The sequence below is a fragment of the Eurosta solidaginis genome, chromosome X, assembly GCF_040869045.1.
Source record: "Eurosta solidaginis isolate ZX-2024a chromosome X, ASM4086904v1, whole genome shotgun sequence".
NCBI classification, from domain to species: Eukaryota; Metazoa; Arthropoda; class Insecta; order Diptera; family Tephritidae; genus Eurosta; species Eurosta solidaginis.
Genome location: NC_090324.1, coordinates 105344161 through 105371924, shown reverse-complemented (window position 1 = coordinate 105371924; position 27764 = coordinate 105344161). Strand labels below are relative to the sequence as shown.

Below are 27764 nucleotides of genomic sequence, written 5' to 3'. Positions count from 1 at the left end.
TTAAAGGGGTTTATGAAAGTTTTTATTAGCAGTGTTGGTGTGTGTATATGCAAATAAGTGTTTGTATTGGATATGCTTATTAATAAAATTATAATTGGGGCTGATGGCGCTTTTTGTTACAACCTCGTGTATGAAATCAGACTTCACTTCGCTCTTCTTCTTCCTCATATGATTTCTAACTCTCCGCCATCCGTGTAGTTGGTTGCTTAATTATGTTCTGCGTAATTATTCATGCTTCTTCTTCTTCGCTCTTTAAATTTTGCGTTTCCTGCGTTCTTCGTAGAGATTCGTGCTTATTCTTCTTCGTCTCTCGTCTTCTTATCATGTGGCTGTAATTCTTCGTAGTTTTTTTTGTTACCCTTCGTGCTTCTTCTTCGTTCACAAAACTTTGTGTTCCTCTTAGTAATATGAATTCATCCATCTTCGTTTCTCGTTTTTTATCATGTTTCTCTTGATTCCTCGTGACCCTTCGTAATTCTTCGATGGTTCTTCTTGTTTCATCTCCCACCTCTTCTTCTTCTTCTTGCTTGGCGCATGTTCCCATATTGCGGTCTCCGAGTTGTCACACTTCGGGCCAGGCCGAAGTTTACCTATCCTCCGCTCGTTGGTGGACTAGGCTCAGAGGGGTGCCCAGGGCCGGTCTCGCTTTGGTCTCTTGATCGGTCCTTATCTCCATAAAAAAAATTGTTTTATTTCCCTTACGTGTGCGGTTCTTCTTCTGCCGTTGTGAGTTGTATCTAATTGGGCGATTACTGGTGATATGAAGTCCGTGGCTCGATACGGGCCACTGAATCTTGGTGCCAGCTTGGCAGCGTAGTTGTCTATTGCTTTGGACAAATTGTGCTCCTTCACCAAAACTTTATCTCCAATCGCTGGATGCCATCTTCTCCTGCGTAAATTATAGTGCCGCGCCTGTTCCGTAGATGCGCGCTGTTGATTCCTTTGTACCTTCTTGAATATCTCATTAATTTTTTCAGCTCTCTCATTAGGTTTTGTTACGGTCTCACCTATTCCAAACGTTTTTTCATCGTAGAGTGTACTCGGCATTCGTGGTTCTCGTCCTTGTATTACGAAGGCAGGGCTGTACCCGGCTGCTTCGCTTACGCTTGAGTTGAGTGATAGTATAATCTCTGGTAACAAGTCGTCCCAATTTCGCTGATCTTTGCCTGTGAGTTGTGATAGCATTCTCTTAATATTTCGGTTGGACCTCTCCGTTGGGTTTTCCTGTGGCGTGTAAGGTGCGGTTAGTTGATGTTTTGCTCCGTAATTCTCTAGGAGTTTCTTGAACTGTCTGCTCGTGAATTGTGCTCCGTTATCGGTGATTATGACCTTCGGTATGCCGAATCTTTACAATATCCCTTCTCGAAACGCTTTGTTAAGGCTGTTCGCCGTCGCCTTACGGAGGGGAATAATTTCTACCCACTTAGAGAATCGATCTTGAAATACGAGTACCATTGTATTTCCGTGCTTTTATCTTAGTAGCGGTCCTACAAAATTGGTGCGTACCGTAGCCCAAGGTTCCTCCGCTGTCTGCGTCAGCATCTTAGCAGCAGTTTGCTGTTGACTGGGTTTATATATTTGATAGGTTGGGCACTGTTGTACGTACCTTTTTATATCTCGGTGCATTCCAGGCCAAGAATATCGATTAGCCGCTCGTATGGTTGTTTTCCGGAACCCCATGTGCCCAGCCGTTGGACTGTCGTGAACCTCTTGGGGTATTCTGTCTCGCATAGGTTTGTCCACACATAACTTCCATGGCATCCCGTCATCGTCGTCTACCTGAAATATTAAGTGACGATATAACTCACCATTCTCGATAATATAATCCGGAAACTTCTCCTGAGTCCCTTTCACGTCTTCTATTTTAGTTTTAATCATTTGCACGTTGGTATTTCCTTTGCTTGTCCCAGCACGCAGAGTTGTGCATCTTGGGGTTGGCGTGAAGGTGCGTCGGCGACAACATTCAGTTTTCCCTTACGATAATGAATATCAAACGAATTTTGCTGTAACTCTAGTGCCCATCTTGCTATACGACCAGAAGAACTCTCGATCGGGTTTAACCACTTCAGGGACAGATGGTCTGCAACAACGGTGAATTTGTATCCTTCCAAATAAGGTCTCATCTTTCGGATGGCACATACGACGGCCAACCACTCATTCTCTGTGGGTGAATAGTTCTGCTCTACCTTGTTAAGACGGCGGCTATGCAATGACTCGTTTTTCGACCTCTAGCTCTTGAGTGAGAAAGCGCGTGCGTCCGTTTGCAGGGTAAATTTTTGTGTGAAGTCTGGGCATACTAACACGGTTGCTTCAGTAAGCGAACACTTTCAGTTCTCGAACGCCTCCTGTTGTTGTCCAGAACACTTCCATCTGTTACCTTGTTTAACATCGTGGTGAGGGGGTGTGCTATGCGCGAAAAGTCTGGCACGAACCGTCGGTACCACGATGCGATGCCTAAAAATCTTCGTTATTCTCTTATTATCGTGGGCGCCTTAAGTTCTCTAATTAAGGAAATTTTGTCGGGGTCAGTGGGGATATCTTCTTCGCTTACCACGTGGCCAAGATATTTCAACCGTTTTCTGAAAAACTCGCATTTTTCGGGATTTATTCGGAGGTTGGCTTGTCTTAGTCGGTCAAACACTTCGGTAAGATGTCTGATGTAATCTTTTAGCATTGTGATTGTGACAATGATGTCGTCCAAATAGGCGAATGCATGTGGCTCGAGTTCTGGGCCGATAGCGTGATCTAACGCTCTTTGGAATGTCGCTGGTGCCGAGTGTAGGCCGAAAGGCATTACTCTCCACCGAAATAAGCCCCGCCCTGGTACGGTATACTGCTTAGTCGCTTCTTTCGTTGGGATTTGCCAGTAGCCGTTCTTCAAGTCTAGACTGCTTATGAACTTTGCACTTCGCAATCGATCCAGTATGTGATGTATGCGTGGAAGAGGATACGCGTCGGGGACTGACCGTGCGTTCAGCTGTCGGTAGTCGACCCATAATCTCCAACTTCCATTTTTCTTCTTTACCAGTACTATCGGGGCGCTGTGGGGACTCCGCGATGGCTCTATGCATTTCTTCTCTAATAGTTCATCGACCTCTTTATTGATTGCCTCTTGCATCTTAGGGTTACGTGGAAAGTACCTTTGCTTAATAGGGCGGTCATCCCACATTACTATCTTGTGCGTGGCGATATTCGATGTCCCACTCATGTTCTCGAATCGACGCAGCTCCTCGTCTAAGTTTTGATCCTTTTGGTATCTTTACCTGATGCATATTCTGAACTTACAATTCCTTCGTTGTTGCTTGGTTCATTACGACAGTTATTGCCCTCTATTACTGATGTGCACGCGATCACTTCTCGCGCCACCCCTTTCACCTGTAGTGTCAGGGAGTGGGCTCCACAGTTTAAGGTCATGTTAGCGTTGGCCAGTATGTCGGTTCCAATGATAACGTCGTCAACTAGCCCAGGGAGCACAAGTACATCACTTCTGTGTGTCTTATCATCAATTCTCACCTCTACATCTATTGCTTGCATTAACGTCCTTGGTCTGCCATCCTCCATTACCACATGTCTTTGCACCTATTCAACATTGCTCGTACGTATATTCTTTGCCCAAGCCTCGCTCATGAAGCTTCTGGTTGCTCCCGTGTCTATTGTTGCCATCACACCTTCGCCGTTTACTGTTTCCTCTGCCAAAACTCGCCCTTCTGCCTGTTTCAAAATGTTTAAATTTACCGAGGTTGCACGACTTGAGACCCTACCTCTCGGTTCTGGTACGGTCTCTGGTCATTTCCCATCGATCTGCGACAGCAATTTTGTGTCAGTACATCACATCGACAACACTCCCAGCAGAATTGTAGTTGCCCGTTGCGACATTCGTATGCAAAATGACCCGTTTCGCCGCATCGCCTACATTCATTCCTGGGATCAACGACATGTTTCCAAGTTCCTGGTGGTTCAGTTTCTTGGAGTTGTCGCAAGTGGACGTCTCTTCTCGTTGCACCTGTGTATGCAGGTGTATACCTTTGAGTGTAGGGGTAGCGCTCCTCGGCTCGAGCGGTGGATCTGGCCGCACTGGTGGCCGTTGTTGTTCTCTCCCTGTATTCTCGAGATCTTCCACTAGACTTACCAACTCGTCGAGCGCAATGAACTTGATACGTTTGGCATAAAGTTGATACTAACTACGACTATTACGATAAATGTGGTCTAATTTCTGTTCCTATGTTAGAATGGCATGCCACAGCAAGCTCTTCCTTTGGTCGCTGAAGACGTTTCCGTATTTCGTCGTCTATCCTCTAGAAGTATCGACCGCTCAAGAAGAAACCGAGAAAATCCTTCTTGAACATCCGCCATTGTGCCCAATGCCGATTGTTGTTTCTGAGCCATATTAACGCTCGATCTTAAGCAGTTCGGGTAACGCTCGTTGTAGTAGGTTCTGGTCTACTTCGTACCCCTCTCCCAGCTCCTCCACTCTCTCGATGAATGCCAATGGATCTCCTCTACCATCATACTTCACGCCCCACTTCCTTCCCTGAACGAGTATACAAGCCTGTGGCACCAGCGGGTTGTTTGGTTCGGTTGTATTTAGTCCTACCTGGTTGAGGTTGGTGGACGTCGTTGATCGTCCTGTACTTACACTACCACCTTGTTAGTTGGGCGGCTCTAGCGTAACCGCCTGTTTCGCGTGTTTTGCTTCCAACTCTGCGAAGCGAGATTGGGTTTTGATTCACGAAATTGACGAACTCTTTCTTCAATTCGTCGACGGTTCCCGTGCTCCCAGGGGTGGTGCGAAGGTTCCGATCGTGAGGGGATGAATCTTACTGGTATGCCGACTGATCTCGAAAAATTGCCGACTCTTTTTTATAGGTATAATAATGGATTAAAATTGAATTCAGGTGAGTGCGTACTTAAGAATTTTAGCGTATTTGGAAAACTAAAACGCTTCTTACACGATATGTATTTGTTATATGTATATGTCACTTTTTACGTATGAAAAGCAATTTTATCATCTACAATCAGGTTGCTTCTTTTATTTACGCTACTATTTTAGGAGCGCGACATGTCTCATTATTGCAAATTTATATAGCGCTTCACATATATTTTTATAGGTTCTCTTTGTGACTTTTTCTTCGAATTTTTTTTTGTTGTTATGGGCTGGTTTTAAAATTTTTGTATTTTTTTCGTTCTTAGTTTTTGCCAATTTCTACTGTCCTAGAATTTCCTATTGCTTCATGACCATTTTTGTCAGGAGTATTCAGAGGGATTATGCAAATTTTGATTTGCTATTAAACTTTGGCGGGGCTAATTAATCTGACTTTACTGTTAATTGAGACATTTTGAATTGTCTACTGCTCTTCCTCAGCTTTAGATACGGTCTTGTACGGGTTTCAACTGCCTGTATTTGTGCTTCATATAATTTTTGAGCATCATAGCTATTGTGATGATCAATAGCATGAATGCGCAAATTGCCACTGCTAACCAAACATCTGGAATGTTTGGCAAATTTTTCGTATCTACCTCGGTTGGTGGTTCATATTTTATTAATTTATCTGCAGGATTTTTCTCAGTATTTTCCTTACCGAATTCATAGCCAGATATCGCTATCATTATGCCTTGAGCTATTTTTGTCCACCAAGACATTTTGAAACTTCTGTAATTACTAGTGAATAAGGGTTTAAATTCCAATTTTAATAAAAGTACTTTATTTTCTTCCCTCACTAGGGTAGGCACCTTGTCGTTGGTGTGAGGGCTTAGCCGAACTCCATAGCGCCCGACTATGAGGCGGATCTGTTTGGGACTGACATCTATGCCGTTTCGCCTCATAGGAGGGCGTCGGGATGTCGGTGACCAAGAACTGCCAACCCCCTAATCCAGGGTGTTATGCGGACCGTGCCTATTGGACGATTTGCAGCCAGGGGATAAATTCGGCTGTATTCGAACGGAGCCTTCCCGATACCGGGCCACCTCGGGAAGTTTTAATGGCCTTACCACAGTAAGGGGCGCTGCTGTGGCGGACGGTTCTTTCCCCGTATATAATACTGGACCGCTGAGCCCGCCTTGTCGGGCAGTTGGTCGTACGACCAAGATGAACGACTCATTACCTGATTGTAATAAGGACGATGTAAAGAGGAGGACTGAGTCGCAATCCAAGGACGAAAAATACGAATTAAGCGATGCGTCGGACTCGGGGAGCGAGAGTAGTGCTGATTCAATGAACTCCGTGCCCTGCACTTGCCAGGCTAAGACTCCAGCTATTAGGAGTGATACAGTTGTCAGATCTAGAAGCAGCAAGTGGCTTATGTCCTAGGAAGCTTCAAGTATTTGCGAAGAGGACGGAGTTATTTTATAACATAGGTCCTGGTTTTTGATAGGGTTTTTCAGTTTGGTCGTTAAAACAAACTTTTGGTAGCACTACGGACTGAATCAGTCTATGTGAGGTCCTCATGGACCGGCCAGTTGAACCTACCTACCTACCTACTTTATTTTATTTATAACTCTTGTATTATAAAAATTGTTATTTTAAAATATTTCTTTAAATATTTTTATTTAGGTTAACATTTTTTAACATCAAAATTTTTTTATGATTTAATAGTTTAGTGTATATATATATATTTTTTAAAAATTTTGCAAAAATATCTAAAACTTTATTTAGTTTAATTTTTGCTAATGTGTTAGCGTCCATAAGGCCGCTCAATTCATTCTAAAATTATGTATTTATTCTAAAACATTTTTATTTAATTGTTGCTTCTCCAGCTTGTTATTCACGTCCAATGCTGTGATCCTGTGGTATATATTTCATTTCGCCTGCTATTCGCGCCTAATGCTTTTATCCTGGGGTGTATATTCCACTCACCTGCTATTCACGCCTAATGCTTTTATCCTGGGGTGTATATTCCACTTCACCTGCGCGCTTCTTCCTCTGTTAATTTAAGCTGTATAATTTTTTTTGTTGTCCTTTTGCTGGCCTTGTCTGCAAGTATGATCCTTCGCTCGATTTTTGAGCTTGGAAATCAAAATTTCTTAAAAAGAAAATTTGTTCCTTTTGCCTTATTGGCAGAATTTAATGAATTTACTTTTAGTTTAAATTTTGCAGGGTCTCCTCCAGCTAGATTTTTAGCAGTTCTGCCAATTTTAAATCTAGTCTGGCAGGATCGCCATATAAAATGTTTGAAGAGGCGAATCATGCTTGGTTTATTATCCAGGATCTTCCTCCAGCTAGATCTTTAGCAGTTTTGCTAATTTTGATCTAGACTGGCAGGATCGCCATATAAAATGTTTGAAGAAGATAAAACAAAGTAATTTCAATGAGCGCTTATGTTCAGCCCAGAAATCTGATTGTTCTTTATTCAGAAATACTTTCTCTTTTCTAGTAAAATGACTTAAAATACTGTTACAATATTTACATACAATACTTACACACTAAGAATGTACATTATATACATTATATTTCTATATACCAAGTCAGCAAAATATTCTTATTACCTAACTATGTAATAATATTTGGGCAGTCGCATTGACAAACCGACGCTGTCGACCAGTCATGCTGATCGATACGTGAGCTTGTCAGTGTGACTACGGGTTAAACAACCGTAAACGGATACGGCTTCCCGCTGGGTTCAATATAACTTATCTATGCCGCTATGACTATGTCGCTATGAGTTATTTGCGTGTGGTAGAAAGTGAAATTCACTTGGTTGTGTATTACAAGCTAGACTCATTCTCAGATTTTCATCACTCATTCTTGCATTTACATACAAATACCTTGTCTTGTGGTAATGCCACAGCAGGTCAGATGTACAAACCATATCGTGTACAAAAGCCTTAAATAAACAGGAAACTATTTCTGACAAAATCGCAATATGTTACCGAAGGAATTAAAAATTACAGTGATTGTTTACTCTTTTTTTTATTTTCGCCATATACAATGTTTTACAAAATTAAATACATACTAAGAGGATACCATTTTCACAAGAATCAAAATAATTTTACAAAGAAAAATTGTTCGCGAAAAATGGAAGAATTAAATTCAAATGTTTACTCTGCGATGTTTTAGTAAGGACCATTTTTGAACAACTTCACAAAGGTCAATTTCATCTACTTTATCTTTTGAAGAGAAGAGTAGCATCAACGAATTTAAACGATCATCTCCCACTGTTGTGCGCAAATGGTCGAAAACTATTTTCAATTTACTGAAGGAACGTTCACAGGATGCTGACGTGACAGGAGCAGTCAAAATATAATGAATCCAGTTTATATGCTAATGGGGTAATTTTTAACTTGAATGCTACCGTGGAAATATCTTCGAATGATTTACAACCTTGACATGAGTCAAAAAGAATTTGTAACTCACTTGTACAATAGAATTTATCAAATCCATCGTAACATTATTTCTGTCTGCTGGAATTCTAAACATTTCCTGAATGGGTTTGATCGTTGACAAACTTTCTTGTAAATTTTTTTGGATGCAATTTGTAAAAACTTGAAGGACAATTTTAAATTATTTTCTATAAAATGTTTCAAAATCGAAAATTGTAGCAAATTCCGGATTTTCGTCAAATTTTTTGGGCACACGTCGCGTTGTTTGATGCTTTGAAAAGTCGTTTTCGGGCTTATCTGCCACTTTCGAGCAAAGGAAACCGAACTCGCAATTAAATCGTTAATTTGAATATCATCGTTCATTTGCTGAATTGACGCTGATGTGCTTTGAATCAACAATAATGCATCGATGATGTTTAATTTTTCAGCTTCCAAATTTTCTGTCAAATTTTTAACTTTGAACATTACATTTTTGCAAAAAAATAAAGAGCTTATAAAATCGAAATCCAAAATTTTTTTTAACAAGCCTGAAGCTAGCGTACGTGAATTGCTGTCAAAATTTTCGGAAACTTTCTTTATAATTTCAAGAGCATGAATGATGCCTTCGAAAGAAATGCATACAGCTTTGACTGTTTCTGTCCGAGCAGTCCATCGTGTTTTTGACAAATTCTTCAACTGCAACAAATTTTCACTATTACGTAACTCTTCACGCAAACTCAAGAAACGTTTCGTGCTTCCAGAAAAAAAAACATACAAAGCTTCTAAAACATTGAAAAATTCTTTAATCAAACAGCTTGCATTGCATGATGCTTCAATAAATATGTTGATTCTATGAGCATGACATGGAAAATAGGGAACACGTTTTTCCAGATATGTTTTTTGCAAAATCATACTATTGAAAAACAATGTTTTTTGTGGAAATTCCCATCGAATGAAGAGCTGTTACAATTTTCCAGCTAAATCTTCTCCTGATTTTTTAGTCAGGACCATATCCATCTTCAAAAGCCGTTCAACAGGTACAATTCCTTCATTTGTTTGATGCGCATACCGAATATTGACAGCTAATCGATCTTTATGTGACAGGTCTGGAGTAGTATCAGCCATGACAGAAAATATCCCCGCTTGGTTAACTTCGTTGACGATCGCCTTTTCAGTTTCATTCCCTAATAAATCGATGAATTCATTTTGAGTCACGGTACTGAGGTAAGTTACATGATGTGGTCTTTTGGAGGTTCCATCCAACCATTTTTTAACCAGTGGGCAATGCCGGGAAATTAAATTAACAATCTATTGAAAATTTCCATCATTGTTTATTGGTGAATCTTTGTGACCACGTAAAGTAAGACCTTGCCTTCCGAGAGTCCTCGCAACATCGAATAAAACCCGCAAGACCCTTGAATAATACTATTTTTCTTGTACTTCTTTAGTTTTGTTGTCCCTGATGGATCTATCTATTAATATATCAACATGGACCCCTTCGTTGATAAAATTGGAATAATCACTTAGAGCTGCGTTGTGAAATTCGGAAGTGAAGTGCTGAAGTAGTTTCCCTTTTTTATCTTGACCACGACTCTTCATTTTATGCCACTGGCGGACTCCTACTGATACCCATTCTTAACTAGCATTATATCTCCCTGGCCCTTCAGGAAATAAAATGCAAGCTAAACAAAAAGCTGCATCTTTATGGGGACTATATTCCAAAAAAAAATTCTTCATACCAAACTGGATTAAATCGACGTTGTTTGTTAGTGGGAATATCTGTATTGGTCGGATAAATGTCAAGTTTCGGTTGATATGGACCAAGAGAACTCAAATAGTTACGTTCATTACTGAATGATATTTTATTTCGTCGACCGGGGTAATGATCGATTAGAACGTCATTCCCAATAGTCAAATTGAAATTTGTAGACGACAGCTTTTCATTTTACTTTTTTGCAAATAGCAATAGCTCACCACTTTCTTTATTGATTTTTGTTAAAGAGTCGATCACATCGACGAACAATGCTTTTAAATTCGGCACTGCCTCGTTCTTTACTCTACTTAGAACGTCATTCGTTCGTTCAAAATTCTTTAGGAATTCAGCAACCTTGTCGGAAATATCTACCCAATTGCAATTGATCTCATCTTGTTCTGATAGTAATGTTGATGGGAGTTCTGCTGTTACTTGTGGCGACAATGATGATTGTAAATGAAGCAAATCTGGGGACGGTAGTGATGGCGGTATTGATGAAGATGATACAGGTGGAGACATCGCTCGATGGATATTAGGCTGCAGCGAGGGAACTGGAGATATAACGGTTGAGCGTTCAGTGATTTGAAGTGCACCTTTTAAATGTGATTCTGAGGTAACTTCTTGTGTATCAAAATGAATGGGAGCAGCTTTCTTCGCTTTCGGTGATGGAGTTGAAGAATGTCCAAACGATGATACCTGACGTTCTCGTCTAGAAGCCTCAAATGGATTTATTGGAGCTCCGATATGTTTGAGTCTGACGTATTGACCATTATGTTTGTATTTTTCATGACGCGATTTGTAGTCATCGTAAAATTGACTTCCGCATTCTACTTTTGTTCTCTTTCGCGGCGGTTGCTTAGACATTTTAAAAAAATCTGAAAAAAAAAAAAATATATATATATATTAGAAAAGGTCCAACCAATTTTTCTCACTTTTCAATTTAATGTGAGACACTTCGAACTAATTGCAGGGATACACCAAATGAAATCAACCAGGGCTAAACCCCACCTCTTCTTTATTGTTTATCGGAGTTTTATGTAAACAAAATAGACTTTCATATATTATTAGAAGCGACAAAACGTCGTTTTTAAGTGACATTAAACTCTTTTTCATACAGAAACCTATAATAAAGTTATGGGCCAATATATGCCTTCACCTATGGAAAAGGGGTTTTTGGCCCCTAAATTCAGATTTCGGGGGTTTATTGGAAATTCTGAGTATGCAGTTTTTGTATGTCGGACTAGACCTACAACGTGAGGTATGTCTCGCAAATATTACTTTTTTAGTGTCACACAGTGTTATTGATTTGATTTTGCCTTGTTACTAGCACTATCGAATTTGGAGCAATTTTCAATTTTAAGCCTTTTTTAGGTCACTTACAATCAAACACCCACGAATTTTATTTTGGAATAAAATAGTATGTTTTATTCTCTTTAAAACGAGACCTCTTCGAGTTTTGTTTTGGAAACTTAGAAAAAGTTATTAGCATTCATAAAAAAGACTATACTGAGAAAAAAACTTAAAATATCAACTGCACGGGTTGTTATATTTGTCCATAGATGCTGTAAAAAAATGTTATGCAAATCGGAAGAGGTGGGTTGTAAAATGTGAATACATTGGTTGATTTCATTTGGAGTATCCCTACATTTAACACTCGAAAGTGTATTTCAGCGCATTGTATTGATGCAGGATATTAGTACTGAGTCGGACATAATCGAAAAGCTTGTGAATGACCTTCGAATAATTGTGTATTTCATATGAGTCAAATATTCAAAAAATCATATTTTCGAAAACAATCGTAAAAAAAATACATGTAATCTTAAAAACGTTCTCCTGTAAAATTTTATTTTTGTTGGTTACACTAAAATTGCTCATAGGGCTCGATTTATAAATAAATAAATGTAAGGCGCGATAACCTCCGAAGAGATCTAAGGCCGAGCTTCTCTTCAAATTTGCGTCATGCTCCTCTTGATTTTCCCTACAAATTGGCCGGACGGGACCTACAAGTTTTATGCCGACTCCGGACGGCATCTGCAAGGCAGTTGAGTTTTCACTGAGAGCTTTTCATGGCAGAAATACACCCGGAGCGCTTGCCAAACACTGCCGAGGGGCGACCCCGCTTAGAAAAATTTTCTTCTAATTTAAAAACCTTATTTCTAAAATTTTGATGTTGCTTTTCCCGGGGTGCGAACCCAGGGCATACGGTGTGGTAGGCGGAGCACGCTACCATCAGACCACGGTGGCCGCCAGGGCTCGATTTAATTGAAATGTATTTTCCAAGTGCAAAATCGGCGTCGAAGGACCAGTATATGGGGTGAAATTCAAGAAGCGTGCCACTGCATTTTCAATTTTTTTTTGTGCAAGTTTGTTTTCATTCAATTATAGCTCATGTAGTACACGCTTCAAGAAGATATGCAATTAACAATTCTGAACTGAACTGAAAATAAATACTAAACAAATTTTATCGAAAAATGTTAATAACAATTTCACAAAATAAGAAAAGATTAAATTTTTTTTCAAGTTTGATCTCTTTTTTAAATTTTTATTTTATTCTTGAATGAAAGCTCGGTTCTTTTCCTTTAAAATGATACCTATCTTGTTATGGACCCGCAAATTTCTGTAATAAATTTTTATTTTAAATGAAGATGTACGGCTAAAATTCATCCATAAATTGACATTATATTAAAAACAAGTAAGGAAGGCTAAGTTCGGGTAAACCGAACATAACATACTCAGTTGAAAGCTGTGGAGACAAAGTAAGGGAAAATCACCATGTTGTAAAAAGAACCTAGGGTAACCCTGGAATGTGTTTGTATGACATGTGTATCAAATGGAAGGTATTAAAGAGTATTTTAAGAGGAAGTGGGCCATAGTTCTATAGATGGACGCCATTTAGGGATATCGCCATAAATGTGGACCAGGCCTGACTCTAGAATTTGTTTGTACGATATGGGTATCAAATAAAATATGTTAATGGTAATTTTAAAAGGGAGTGGGCCTAAATTCTATAGGTAGACGCCTTTTCGAGATACCGCCATAAGGGTGGGCCAGGGGTGACTCTAGAATTTATTTTGTACGATATGGGTATCAAATGAAAGGTATTAATGAGTATTTTAAAAGGGCGTGAGCCTAAGTTCTATAGATGGCGGCCTTTTCGAGATATCGCCATAAGGATGGACCGGGGTAACTCTAGAATTTGTTTGTACGATATGAGTATCAAATGAAAGGTGTTAATAAGTATTTTAAGAGGGCGTGGGCCTTAGTTCTATATGTGGACACTTTTTCGAGATATCGCCATAAAGTTGGACCAGGGGTGACTCTAGAATTTGTTTGTACTATATGGGTATCAAATGAAAGGTGTTAATGAGTATTTTAAAAGGGTGTGAGCCTAAGTTCTATAGATGGAGGCCTTTTCGAGATATCGCCATAAGGATGGACCAGGGGTGACTCTAGAATTTGTTTGTACTATATGGGTATCAAATGAAAGGTGTTAATGAGCATTTTAAAAGGGCGTGGGCCTTAGCTCTATAGGTGGACGCCTTTTCAAGATATCGCCATAAAGGTGGATCAGGGGTGGCTCTAGAATTTGTTTGTAAGATATGGGTATCAAATGAAAGGTGTTAATGAGTATTTTAAAAGGGAGTGGGCCTTAGTTCTATATGTTGACGCCTTTTCGAGATTTCGCCATAAACGTGGACCAGGGGTGACTCTAGAATGTGTTTGTACGATATGGGTATCAAATTAAAGGTATTAATGAGGGTTTTAAAAGGGAGTGGCCCTTAGTTGTATATCTGAAGGGGTTTTCGAGATATCGACCAAAATGTGGACCAGGGTGATCCAGAATATCATCTGTCGGGTACCGCTAATTTATTTATATATGTAATCCATATATATATTATATATGTAATACCATTTTGATTTCGCCCTGCAAAACTTTTTCATTTTCTTCTACTTAATATGGTAGGTGTCACACCCATTTTACCAAGTTTTTTTCTAAAGTTATATTTTGCGTCAATTGACCAATACAATTACCATGTTTCATCCCTTTTTTCGTATTTGGTATATAATTATGGCATTTTTTTCATTTTTCGTAATTTTCGATATCGAAAAAGTGGACGTGGTCATAGTCGGATTTCGGCCATTTTTTACACCAATACAAAGTGAGTTCAGATAAATACGTGAGTACTGAGTTTAGTACAGATATATCGATTTTTGCTCAAGTTATCGTGTTAACGGTCGAGCGGAAGGACAGACGGTCGACTGTGTATAAAACTGGGCGTGGCTTCAACCGATTTCGCCCTTTTTCACAGAAAACAGTTATCGTCCTAGAATCTAAGCCTCTACCAAATTGCAAAACGATTGGTAAATTTTTGTTCGACTTATGGCATTAAAAGTATTCTAGACAAATTAAATGAAAAAGGGCGGAGCCACGCCCATTTTGAAATTTTCTTTTATTTTTGTATTTTGTTGCAACATATCATTACTGGAGTTGAATGTTGACATAATTTACTTATATATTGTAAAGATATTAACTTTTCTTTTAAAATTTGAATTAAAAAAAATTTTTTTTAAAAAGTGGGCGTGGTCGTTCTCCGATTTTGCTAATTTTTATTAAGCAGACATACAGACATCATGATATCTTCAACGACTGCCAAATTACAGCTTGCAAAACTTCTAAATTACCTTCTTTTAAAAGTGGGCGGTGCCACGCCCATTGTCCCAAATTTTACTAGTTTTATATTCTGCGTCATAAGTTCAACTCACCTACCAAGTTTCATCGCTTAATCCGTATTTGGTAATGAATTATCGCACTTTTTAAATTTTTCGAAATTTTCGATATCGAAAAAGTGGGCGTGGTTATTGTCCGATATCGTTCATTTTAAATAGCGATCTGAGATGAGTGCCCAGGACCCTACATACCAAATTTCATCAAGATACCTCAAAATTTACTCAAGTTATCGTGTTAACGGACAGACGGACGGACGGACGGACATGGCTCAATCGAATTTTTTTTCTATACTGATGATTTTGATATATGGAAGTCTATATCTATCTCGATTCCTTTATACCTGTACAACCAACCGTTATCCAATCAAAGTTAATATACTCTGTGAGCTCTGCTCAACTGAGTATAATTATTAAAGAAATTTTCGCGCACCATAACAAGGTAGGTATCTATTTAAATGAAAAGAACCGAGTTTTCATTTGAGAATAAAAAAAATTATTAAAACTGTCGAACTTAAAAAAATTTAAGAAGTTTGTTTTTGCAAAATTTTCAATGAAATGTTTCTAATTTCTTTTTCAAATATTATCTTTAGGAAGAACGAACAAAATACTTTTGATATCGTTTTTGCATTTTTTCTTAGAACGTCGATTACATGACAAAAAATTGAAAATTCAAACGCTTTTATCTCGGTAACTATCCAATATTTAACTCCGTTCTTTAGTGAAATTAGCTCTACTATATACATAGTTGCCTACTCTCACCAAATTTAATTCAATTCCATACTTTGCCCCATGTAAATGTGGAGATTCTTACCTTTTCGCCACTATATCACTGAATTCTGTAATGCAAACTAAAACTATTTGAATTTGTCGGTTACCATCGTAGCGACGCGAAAGGGTTTCGCAATCGATCAATCAGCTGTGTATTTATTCCGACGTAAATAAGCGTAGCTGGTTATTGAATGTAAAGTTCGAAAAACAGGTGTCGCCGCTATTACCATCTACAGTCGACTCGCTAATATTATACTACATAAATAATATACGAATTGTTCTATTTGTCAAGAAATCGAAGGGCTTTGTTTCTATTTCAATGATTAGATTAACTTACGATATCCGATTTTGTGTATACCGACGCATGAATTACCTGAACTTTTCAAGAATCCGTTTTTGGTACGTTGCTAATGGCCGAAATTAGTAATATTTCTTGTGTGTATTTGCTATCAACTTCTGCTTTGAATCGTCATCTCGAAAAAACCATATCTTCCAAATTGCCGAATGAAAATTTTACAACACAACTTGTAGAACAACTAAGTATGGTGAATTATCTATTTTGATGATATTCTCAATTTTTTACAAGTTTTGAGATAAGAAATTTAGTCAAATCCCAATTTTTTTCAAATTTGCCTAAATTTAGTTACTACTGGTCGAAATTTCGTCATCACATATTAAAAAATGCCGACTTCAAAAAAACTGAGATAAGAAATTTAGTATAATTCCGATTATTTTCAAATTTTGCAGGAATTTAATTGCTAATGGCCGAAATATCGTTATGGCACATTCAAAAATGCCGACTTCTAAAAATCTGAGATAAGACATTTAGTCAAATTCCAATTTTTTTTTTCAAATTTGCCGGAATTTAGTTGCTAATGGTCAAAATTTCGTCATCGCACATTCAAAAATGCCGACTTCAAAAAAACTGAGATAAGAAATTTAGTATAATTCCGATTATTTTCAAATTTTGTAGGAATTTAGTTGCTAGTGGTCGAAATATCGTTATCGCTCATTCCAAAATGCAGACTTCTAAAAATCTGAGATAAGAAATTTAGTCAAATTCCAATTTTTTTCCAACTTTGCCGGAATTTAGTTGCTAATCGTCGAAATTTCGTCATCGCACATTCAAAAATGCCGACTTCAAAAAAACTGGGGGAGGTGTGAAATTAAAGTGTACAATTTATTTATTCGATTCTTGTTATAGAACTTCTACATTTTACTCTAGGCCTCTCTTTCCCTGTGATTTTCCTGAAGTATATGCAGCGTTCTAGTTATTTAAACAACCTGAGGGGTCACTACCAGTTGTTTCGTAGTGGTCGCTACGCGTCCCACAGTACACCTATGCTTTGGCTGGTCGGCCCCTAACTAACTTTGTTTGGTGGTTGCCGCTCCTTTTATACGATTTGTTTGGCAGTCGGCCGCCACTATTTAGCAATATTTCTTATCAACTAATCTATTAACTTTACAACAACTAATAACAATGTTCTTCCTTCGGTTTTCTTTCGCATCACTTATGTTGGTATCTACGCATATATATATGTATGTATTTTAGACTTAAAACTACTAATAACAAAATTCTTGCTTCGGTACTCTTTCGCATTAGATTTACAACATCTAATAACAATATTCTTGCTTCAGTTTTCATTCTCATTGCTTATCTATGTATATATGTATGATCGTGTGTTTGCATACGTAAATTTCCATAGGCTGTACCAAAATTATCCGCCTAAAACTTCAAGTAATTTACATTAAGCATAGACTATATAGCACTTATATTTCCTTTTTTTTTGTATTTTATAAAATATGTAACATATATAAAAACATAGTTTTAAAATAATAAGTTTGTACTTTATAGTCATATAAATTTTTAATTCATAATATGTATAACAAATACAATTCAAATATAAAAATCAAAATTTATTATATGTTTGTGAAGTTCCCAAATGTCTGCACTTTGGGGTCTTCGCAATATTTCGTAGGACATCGCCGGATTAAAAATACCAGTTGCTAATATGGAAAAATTACAGAACTCATACTAGTTGGGATTTTTGGCAAACTAGTATTCTTCTAGTATACAACTAGTTGGTTTAACTGCAGGATCGTAACGATATTAAAAGCAAATATGCATATTTCCAAGAAGAAAATAATGACGTCTCAATTTAAGAAATCTGATGTCAAATAACCAAGTCACAATAAAACACCATTTTTGCAGTATTTCGATGGATCAAACAAAGTTTAAAAATTGTTTTCCGTAACCCTTTCAACATAAGCTTCAAATTTAAGGGGGGACTTTCAAAACTTTTTTTTATGGGGCCCAACTGTGTCAAGGGTGTATATTACTCTTAAATTGAGAACTCTTAAATAAATAAATAAAATATATATAGCGCAAAATTTAACAACCAATCAAATGGCAGAAAATGCATTTAAAATTTCTTTGTGCAAGTTGAGCGTTGAATTTTAACCTATGAGCTTTCTTCCAAAAGTATTCTGCCTAATTTGTTCTGAAAAAAAAAATGTGTTTTTGATTTTTTTTATGTATCCAGTAGTGACAAGGGTGTTTTCACCTCGTACTATAATCAGTGATTTTAGAATATTAACAAGGTTTTATACTCACATAACAAACTAATAAAATTACTATGTTTACAGTTAGACTGCATGATAGCATCCAAGAGGAAAACTACCATTATTTAGTCTTCGACCTGTAAGTATATTATGTTGCAGCAGTACACACAGTCTTGTTATGAGCGAGATATATCGGATGACGCGGAACCAACATTACTGATTTCAAATGATTTCCTTTCCCGGTAATCGTGATAAAAATATGCAGTTTTCAAATATTTTATGCCTTTCGTGTTGTGCGATTTCCACCATTATTTTAAAGTTTGATCAACAGTGATCTGCCGACTCAACAAAGTAATGGCAACTTTAGTGATCCACATCAGTATGTAGGGTTAAATATCCTACTACATGTTTTGGGGGTTTGGTATGGCAACGCTGCGCAAGAAGTTTCTAGAAACACAAAAATGCAACCCTGTTGAGTATTCGCTTGGAGTTAGTACGCAATATTATTTTTATTCTTTGAATGTACAAACATTGGCATTGTAAATTAAGTTATATTTTAATAAAGTTTTGAGGAATCAATTAAGATTCCTAAAGTGGTGACCCCGCCGATTAACATGCCAAACGAAACGGAAGAAAGATTTGTTGATGCGGAGAGTATGCTTCATTTGGGGCGGCTTGCAGTGAAGCCATCACCATTTTGGAAGCCCGATCCGAGGTTGTAGTTCGCCCAAGTGAAAGCGCAATTCGTGCGCGCGGGTATCACAACCGATGACACTAATTATTATACCATCGTGGCTGAAATTGATTCAGCAATATTAATGCACGCCAGCGACATTATTACATCGCCTCCTGCTACCGGGAAGTATGAAGCGTTAAAGAATAGGCTGTTAGCGGAGTTTGGGAGTCAGCGGAAAAAAAATTAAAACGTCTTTTCGATTCATGCGAACTGAACGACAAGAAACCATCAACGTTGTTGCGAGAGATAAAGGGTTTAGCAAACAATCGGTTAGACAACGATATTCTAAAAACAATTTGGTCGCGACGCTTGCCGATGCAGGTCCAGCAAATTTTAACGACATTAGATGAGGACGTCGAAAAATTAGCTAAAAAAGCTGACACAATTTTGGAAGTTACGACGGGGGGTGAAGTCAACGCTATGGGAACGACTACTAACGACACAGAGACGGCAATTGCCGAACTTGTATGTCGTATGGACAAATTCGAACAAGAAAATCGTAACAAATTCCAGCGCACGGAGCAAGCAGGGCGAACTACGGTTCCAAAGGCAACAGCAACTACGGTACCGCGAAACGGCGCTGTAAGAGTGCCAAATAGCGACATTTGTTGGTACCATCGCACCTTTGGGAACCAAGCCACAAAATGTCGACCGCATTGCAGTTATACACCAGCACGCACGGAAAACTAGTTAGTCCTCCGTTCAAAGCGGCTACGACGGAGGGTAGCCAACATACGAGCCGTCTCCATATACTAGACAAAATTTCATCTTTTAAATTTTTAATCGATACTGGGGCCGAAATTTCAGTGGTACCCAGATGTAATAACGATCCGGCGCTACCTCCTTCGATGAAGTTAGTGGCCGCGAAAAACACCCAGATCAACACGTATGGTAGGAAGAAGTTGACACTCGATCTGGGATTCAAGCGAACGTTTACTTGGCTGTTCATCATAGCTGACGTATCCTACCCGATAATAGGCGCGGATTTTTTACAAAAGTTCGAGATCTTAGTAGACATGAAGAACAAAAGGATTATCGACCAGAGGACTAAAACTCAAGGTATTATCACGCTCAGATGCTCGAACATATTTCATGAGGTATTAACTCGGTATGTGGATCTCACAGAGGATAAGACATCAAATGTAAAGGGTAACGTCTATCATTTCATCGAGACGAGAGGAGCGCCGTCAATGCAGAAGATACGGCGACTATCACCGGAAAAGTTAAGCATCGCAAAGCAGCAGTTTCAGTACCTATCATATAAAGGCATTTGCCAACGCTCGAAAAGTCATTGGGCCAGCCCGTTGCACATGGCACAGAAGGCCAACGGATCGTGGCGTCCATGTGGAGATTATCGGAAACTGAATGCGAAAACTGTTCCAGATAAGTACCCTATACGTCACATACATGATTGTTTTGGGGATTTACACGGTAAAACAATTTTTTCAGTAATCGACTGTAAGAAAGCGTATCATCAAATCCCGGTGCACCCGGCAGACATACCGAAGACGGCAATTCTAACACCTTTTGGACTTTTCGAATTCAAGTACATGACATTTGGACTTAGAAATGCGGCCCAGACCTTTCAAAGGATCATGGATGACACAGTGGCTGGCTTAGAGTTTGCCTTTCCGTATCTCGATGACATGCTAGTAGCCTCGAGTTCGGCTGCAGAACACGTCAAACATTTGCAACAGTTGTAAATATAGAGAAATGCCAGGTGGGTTTGCCGGAGGTAGAGTTCCTTGGCCACTTGGTTTCGAAAAGGGGGATTTCCCCCCTTACCTCGTAAAGTGCAGGGAATCCTGGAGTTAAAAAAACCAACGAAAGTTCACAATTGAGGAGGTTTCTGGGCGCAGTAAATTTTTACCTTCGGTTCCTTCCGCACGCAGCAGCCACAGAAGCACCACTGCAGGAGATGATGGGTCCGTGTAAAAAACATGATAGGACCAAGTTAAAATGGACGGCGACTTCCGAGAGGGCGTTTAAAGAACTCAAGGCACAGCTGGCGAAAGAGGCACTAATCTTATTCCCAGAGAGGGGAGCAACGGATGCGTCTGACACCGCAAAGGGAGCGGCATTACAACAGTTAACATTGGGCAAGTGGCGACCGCTGGGATTTTCTCACAGAAGTTCACCAAAACAGAGGCAAGGTACAGTACGTACGACCGGGAGCTGCTGGCTATACACAGAGCAATTCGACACTTCAGATATTTTTTGGAGGGGATGCAATTTATTATTTTTACAGATCACAAACCTTTGGTCCAAGCATTTGAGAAAAGTTGGGAAAAGTTATCTCCACGACAGACACGGCAATTAAATTTCATTAGTCAGTTTTCTACTGATATACGACACATTAGCGGAGCTGAAAACATCGTCGCCGACATGCTGTCGAGGATTGCGACATTCACGGCTCCTTCGCCATTAGATACGAAGCTGCTACACGACGAACAGCAAGGGTGCGAGGAGTTAAAAGAGTTACTAGATGATGGTAACACGGCGTTACACTTAATAAAATATAAACATCCCGACGGGGGATACCATATATTTTGCGACGATTCGACTGGGAGGATAAGGCCATACGTTCCAAAGTCCCTGCGGCAAGTGGTTTTCGATGCCACTCATGGCCTCGCACACCCGGGAGCGAGAGCAACGGTTAAATTTATAGCGAATAGTTTCGTATGGAAAGGAATGAGCAAGGATATAAGAGCACGGGTCCGGTGTTGTTCCGCTTTCCAAAGATGCAAAGTCGCCCGGCATACTAAGAGTGCATTGGAGAATTTTGCCGTTCCCAGTAAACGCTTCGAACATCTTAATGTGGACATCGTCGGACCAATTCCCATGTCACGCGGTTACACTTACTGCCTAACATGCGTCGACAGATTTTCGAGGTGGATCGAGGATTACCCGCTAGCAGATGTGACAGCGGAAACGGTTGCAAGAGAGCTACTCAACGGGTGGATCAGTAGATACGGGGTGCCGAAGTTCACCACGACAGATCAGGGTAGGCAGTTTGAAAGCAGTTTATTTACTCATCTGGCCAAGTTATTGGGCGAAAAACATATACACACGACAAGTTATCACCCCCAGGCGAACGGCATGGTGGAGAGATGGCACCTTGTTCGATATTTTGAATGCTGTGTTAATGTTGTATTTTTTAAGTAAATTTTCCAATTTATATGTTGCTTTTCCAGTATATGTCATAGTCGTCCAGATATTATTTTCATTTTCATTATTTCTTTTTGGTTTTCCATTTCTCCTTCTGAGCTGATCTGCTAGTGCTTTTTTATATCCGTTGTTTGCAGCTCTATTATATATGACCTCAAGTTCTCTCTTATACGCCTCTTGTGTAAGAGGTGTTCTTTCAATTCTATGTACCAAGTGCCTTGATTCTGCATTTTTATGCTATTGGGGGTGATTTCAGGTATTATGTATTATTGTGTCGTTAAATCTTTTGGCTTCTTTAGCAATATTTCCGTGCTGCTTGTTGAGGTACTCCAGTAGGAGCTCTTCTTTATTAGTATTTGAAACGCATATTATGTCATCCACGTATCTAGCAAAAAATGACACGCCTAATTTAGACTTCAGCTCCTGTATGTACTTTTCTTCCAGATTTTGCATTAACACTTCCATAAGAATGGCTGATGTGGGGCTTCCCATTCCAAGACCGCTTGTTTGTCTATATATTTTATTGTTAAATTGAAAATAGGGTAGACGTAAAGTGGTTCTTAGCATATTTGTGATTTGCATAATTTTCACTTTGTTTTTTGTATTATGAACTATTGTTGAGCTAACTATGTCCAAAGTCTCCGATAGTGGTATTGATGGTTATAATTATTTTATGTCAAAAGATACCAATTTGCTGTCCTTTGTTAGTTCTCCGGTCTCAAGTTTCTCTATTAGTTCTGTTGTGTTAACTATTGCATATTCGTTCCTTAGCTCCAGAGTACCTTTCAATATCGTTTGTAAATATTTGGACAGTTTGTAACATGGTGCCGATTTAAAATTAATATTGGGCCTCATTGGCGTGTCTGGCTTGTGGATTTTTGGTAGCGCAATCAGTGGGGGAGCCGAAGGGTTCATTTGTACCAATCTATGTGCCATGTTAGAATCTACTATATTTGTTGCATTTTTTACAGCAACTTTGATTTGTTTTTGGTATTCATCTGTGGGATCCTCTCTCATTCTACGACATTTCATTTCCTCTATGAGATCTTCGGTTTTGGATATATATTTGTTTGTCTCAAAACAAAATTTCACAAGGGATGACGGAAAATCGTTCAAATGTACATTATTTTGACGTCACTTCTACCGGGAAATAAATTTTTCAAAGAGCCAAATTGGACAGACAAGTACGAGTTTTTTGAATACCTCAATTTTTGCGACACCTAGCGTGGATTTTTTTTACTAAAGCGGTTTCTATTTCTATATGTCAAATATGATTTCCAAATATGAGCCAAATCGGACCACAAATACGATTTTTGTGAATATCTCGATCCTTGCGCCACCTAGCTCCGATTTTTTTCATAGGTCGCTTTCTATTCATGTATGTATTATGTGTTCCAAATATGAGCGAAATCGGACCACAAATACGATTTTTGTGAATATCTTGATCCTTGCGCAACCTAGGGGCGATTTTTTTTATTATTGCATTGTGATCGGGTTCTGAACTATATTCCAAGTTTCAAGGTTGTAGCTTATCGGGAAGTTACTTACATTTTAATTACAAAATTCGCGCTGGCCGTGCAGCCTGTCAAGTCAGCCTAAATAAAACCGTTTAAAAACACGTCAGTACCAAGTGCTCGAGAAGTTCGATGTATAAATATACGGTTGTAAGTCTAGAGAAATAATAATTTTAAATGAGCTTAAGTTATAAATTTGTGATCGACGACCCAGAGGTGTGTGATCGGTTTCGTGTCGAAGTTATTATTATTACTACTAGGTCTGGAAGCACTGCGACCTTTGTGCAGATTTATTGTGCAAACCCTTTCAGCCTAATTTTGTATCTGGACGCTTTTGATGTATCTAAGTACCTCTTCAGGCTTTTTAGTCCATATCACACAGGGATTAAGAGTCCCACCACCTAGATGGGATAGTCTCTCCCTAGCCAGAGGGACGCATTCGCAGAGAATGTGAACCGGAGTTTCATCATCCAGCTCACAGAAACGGCATATTTGTGTATCGGATAGATTTAACTTACTTAAGTGATATCGTAGACAGCAGTGTCCCCTATAGTACCCAGTGAGAGTTTTTAGGTCCTCCCTGCTTAAATTAATGAGTTTGGCTGATATTTTCGTTGCCGGAATTATAAACAGTTTGGCCTGTCTTTGTCCTGGGCAGTCAATCCAGTGACGTCTGAATTATTTAGTTTCCCCGTTACTTATAGTTTCCCTAGCGTGTGCTTTTGTAAGTCCATAAAAGGGCTCTGGACCATAGAATGCTGCTATAGCACCCTGCTTTGCTAGGTAATCTGCATGTTCATTACCTTCATGTCCCTGATGTCCGGTAACCCATCCTAACAAAACCTTGTTTTTGGCTAACAGGTCATTTAGGATTTCAGTGCATTCATCCACTAGCTTAGATGTAACTGTGTAGGATTGCAAGGCAAGCAGGGCCGCCTGGCTGTGCGACATAATGTAGATGCTCTTCGATGTTGAGCCCCTCCGCAGACATTCGCTACCAAAGACTTCTATTGCATGTATTTCTGCCTGAAATATGGTGGGGTAGCATCCCATTGGTATCGATTTCTTGAAGTGCCCATAGATGCCAGCTCCCGTTCCTCCGTCATCGAATTTCGATACATCCGTGAACCAGACCTCTGAGTCAGGGTCGTTATAGGGATTCCCTATTTCCCAGTGGGTCGTGTTCACAATGTACACTTCAAAGTTCCTTGGGAGCTTAGGGGACATTACGTCACGCAGTAGTAATGTGGGATTTCCTATGAATTTTCTTATTACTATCATATTTCCTTGCTTCAACTTAGAAATACTTGAAAGTCTTAGTGCGCCTAGTGTTGCCTCTTTCTCTATCAGAATAGGGGAATGAGGTATTCCCACTAAAGCAATAAGTGCATCAGCAGGGGCCGTTTTCATCGCACCTGTTATGCCAATGCAAACTAGTCGATGCAGTTTGCTTAGTTTTGCCACCAAACTAGGGAAGCATTGGTGACTATTGGCCTTTCAACCGTATTAAATGTCTAGTATACCATTTTTTGAGATATCCCCCAGGTTTTGCCGTAGAAACGAGTACAGGCGAAGAAAGCATCAAAATTAGCATTCCAGTGTGACCCCTAGGTATTTAGCCTCCATTGAGAATTGTATTTTTGTACCACCCGCAATTGATTCAGTTGTCCCTCCCAGTTCCAAATGGATTTTTCTACTCTTTAACATGGACAGCACCCCTCGAATTATTATAAGGCGTATGTCCTTGTCAATCATAACTTGTTCGATAGCTTGATGTGTTGTGTTATCGAGAGCCCCTGATATATCAATAAAAGCGCAGAGGGCTATATTTTTATACTCAGCTGAGCAGAGCTCACAGTATATTAACTTTGTTCGCATAACGGTAATCCGTAACGGCATAAACTAATCGAGATAGATATAGACTTCTGTATATCAAAATGATCTGGGCGAAAAAAGAAATTCATTTAGCCATGTCTGTCCGTCCGTCCGTCCGTCCGTCCGTAAACACGATAACTTGAGTAAATCTTGAGGTATATTGATGAAATTTGGTATGTAGGTTCCTGGGCGCTCATCTCAGATCGCTATTTAAAATGAACGAAATCGGACAACAACCCCGCCCACTTTTTCGATATCGAAAATTTCGAAAAACCGAAAAGTGAGTAAATTCATTAACCAAAGACGGATAAAGCGATGAAGCTTGGTAGGTGCGTTGACCTTATGCCGAAAAATAGAAAATTAGTAAAATTTTGGACAATAGGCGTGGCACCGCCTACTTTTAAACGAAGGTAATTTAAAAGTTTTGCAAGCTGTAATTTGGCAGTCGTTGAATATATCATGATGAAATTTGGCAAGCACGTTACTGCTATATCTATATGTGTGCTAAATAAAAATTAGTCAAAGTCAAATTTTAACGAAAAATTTAATATCTTTACAGTATATAAGTGAATTATATCAACATCCAACTCCAGTAATGATATGGTGCAACAAAATACAAAAATAAAAGAAAATTTCAAAATGGGCGTGGCTCCGCCCTTTTTCATTTAATTCATCTAGAATACTTTTAATACCATAAGTCGAACAAAGATTTATCAATCCTTGTGAAATTTGGTAGGGACATAGATTCTATGACGATAACTTTTTTCTGTGAAAATCGGCGGAATCGGTTGAAGCCACGCCCAGTTTTTATACACAGTCGGCCTTCTGTCCTTCCGCTCGGCCGTTAACACGATAACTTGAGCAAAAATCGATATATCTTTACTAAACTTAGTTCACGTACTTATCTGAACTCACTTTATCGTGGTATAAAAAATGGCCGAAATCCGACTATGACCACGCGCACTTTTCCGATATCGAAAATTACGAAAAATGAAAAAAATTCCATAATTCTATACCAAATATGAAAAAGGAGATGAAACGTGGTAATTGTTTGTTGACGCAAAATATAACATTAGAAAAAACTTTGTGAAATGGGTGTGACACCTACCATATTAAGTAGAAGAAAATGAAAGAGTTCTGCAGGGCGAAATCAAAAGCCCTTGGAATCTTAGCCGGAATACTTTTCGTGGTATTACATATATAAATAAATTAGCGGTACCCGACAGATTATGTTCTGGGTCACCCTGGTCCACATTTTCATCGATATCTCGAAAACGCCTTCACATATACAACTAAGGGCCACTGCCTTTTAAAACCCTCATTAATACCTTTAATTTGATACCCATATCGTACAAACGCATTCTAGTCACCCCTGGTCCACCTTTATGGCGATATCTCGAAAAGGCGTCCACATATAGAACTAAGGCCCACTCCCTTTCAAAATACTCATTAACACCTTTCATTTGATACCCATATCGTACAAACACATTCTAGAGTGACCTCTGGTTCACCTTTATGGCGATATCCCGAAATGGCGTGCACCTATAGAACTATGGCCCACTCTCTTTTAAAATACTCTTTAATACCTTCCAATTGAAACCCATGTCATACAAACGCATTCCAGGTTTACCCTAGGTTAATTTTGCTAAATGGTGATTTTCCGTTATTTTGTCTCCAAAGCTCTCAGCTGAGTATTTAATATTCGGTTACACCCGAACTTAGCCTTCCTTACTTGTTTGATTCTAGAGCCTTTTCGATATTTACATGAGACTATGAATAGCCGTTTCCGTGGATTTCCCTGACTGGTATGTGAACTAATTCCTACACAGAGGGAGTTTATTTAGATTGACCTCCCTGATATGTTGATCTAAGATTTTCTCCATGCCTTTTAGGAGAAACGAGCTCCGGCTTATTGGTCGATATGACGAGGGCAGTTGCTGGGGTTTTCCGGGATTTGGTAAAAATACGACTTTAACCTCTGCCCACCTGCTTGGCCGAGCAGTAGTGATGCCTTATATAAAGTGGATGCGACTAGGACTATATTGTAACGAATTTACTTGCAAATCCTCTTATTTGCCCTTTTGCTAAGTTCGTATCACTAAACTGGTGAATAAATAACTCCAATATTGAATAATGGAAAAATGGCCTTTATTAAAGTACTTCACAATAACACTTATACTTTTCAACTAGCTGGCTTAATAACCAAACTGATAGCTTAAATGAAACTGACTTTCAAAATAATACTGCTATTGCTCGCTAGATATCGTCTTAATCGAAACTGCTTGACAACTCAAACTGAATTCCAGCGCCTCTACATCTGTCGCCCCTTATACTCTTTGACCTTAACATTAGCATCTTCTAGGCG

The 27764-nt window shown here is 39.0% G+C and overlaps 1 protein-coding gene across 10 annotated transcripts in view; it reads left to right on the top strand.

Annotated features, from left to right (window-relative positions):
* The window catches only part of CaMKII (Calcium/calmodulin-dependent protein kinase II), a 3892153-nt gene that overhangs the window by 1617961 nt on the left and 2246428 nt on the right, over window positions 1–27764 (top strand). For all 10 annotated transcript variants that reach the window (XM_067758430.1, XM_067758431.1, XM_067758435.1 and 7 more), the window contains one exon: window positions 18191–18245. In XM_067758430.1, the coding sequence (XP_067614531.1) occupies window positions 18191–18245 (55 nt within the window). The remainder of the gene's footprint in view (window positions 1–18190; window positions 18246–27764) is intronic.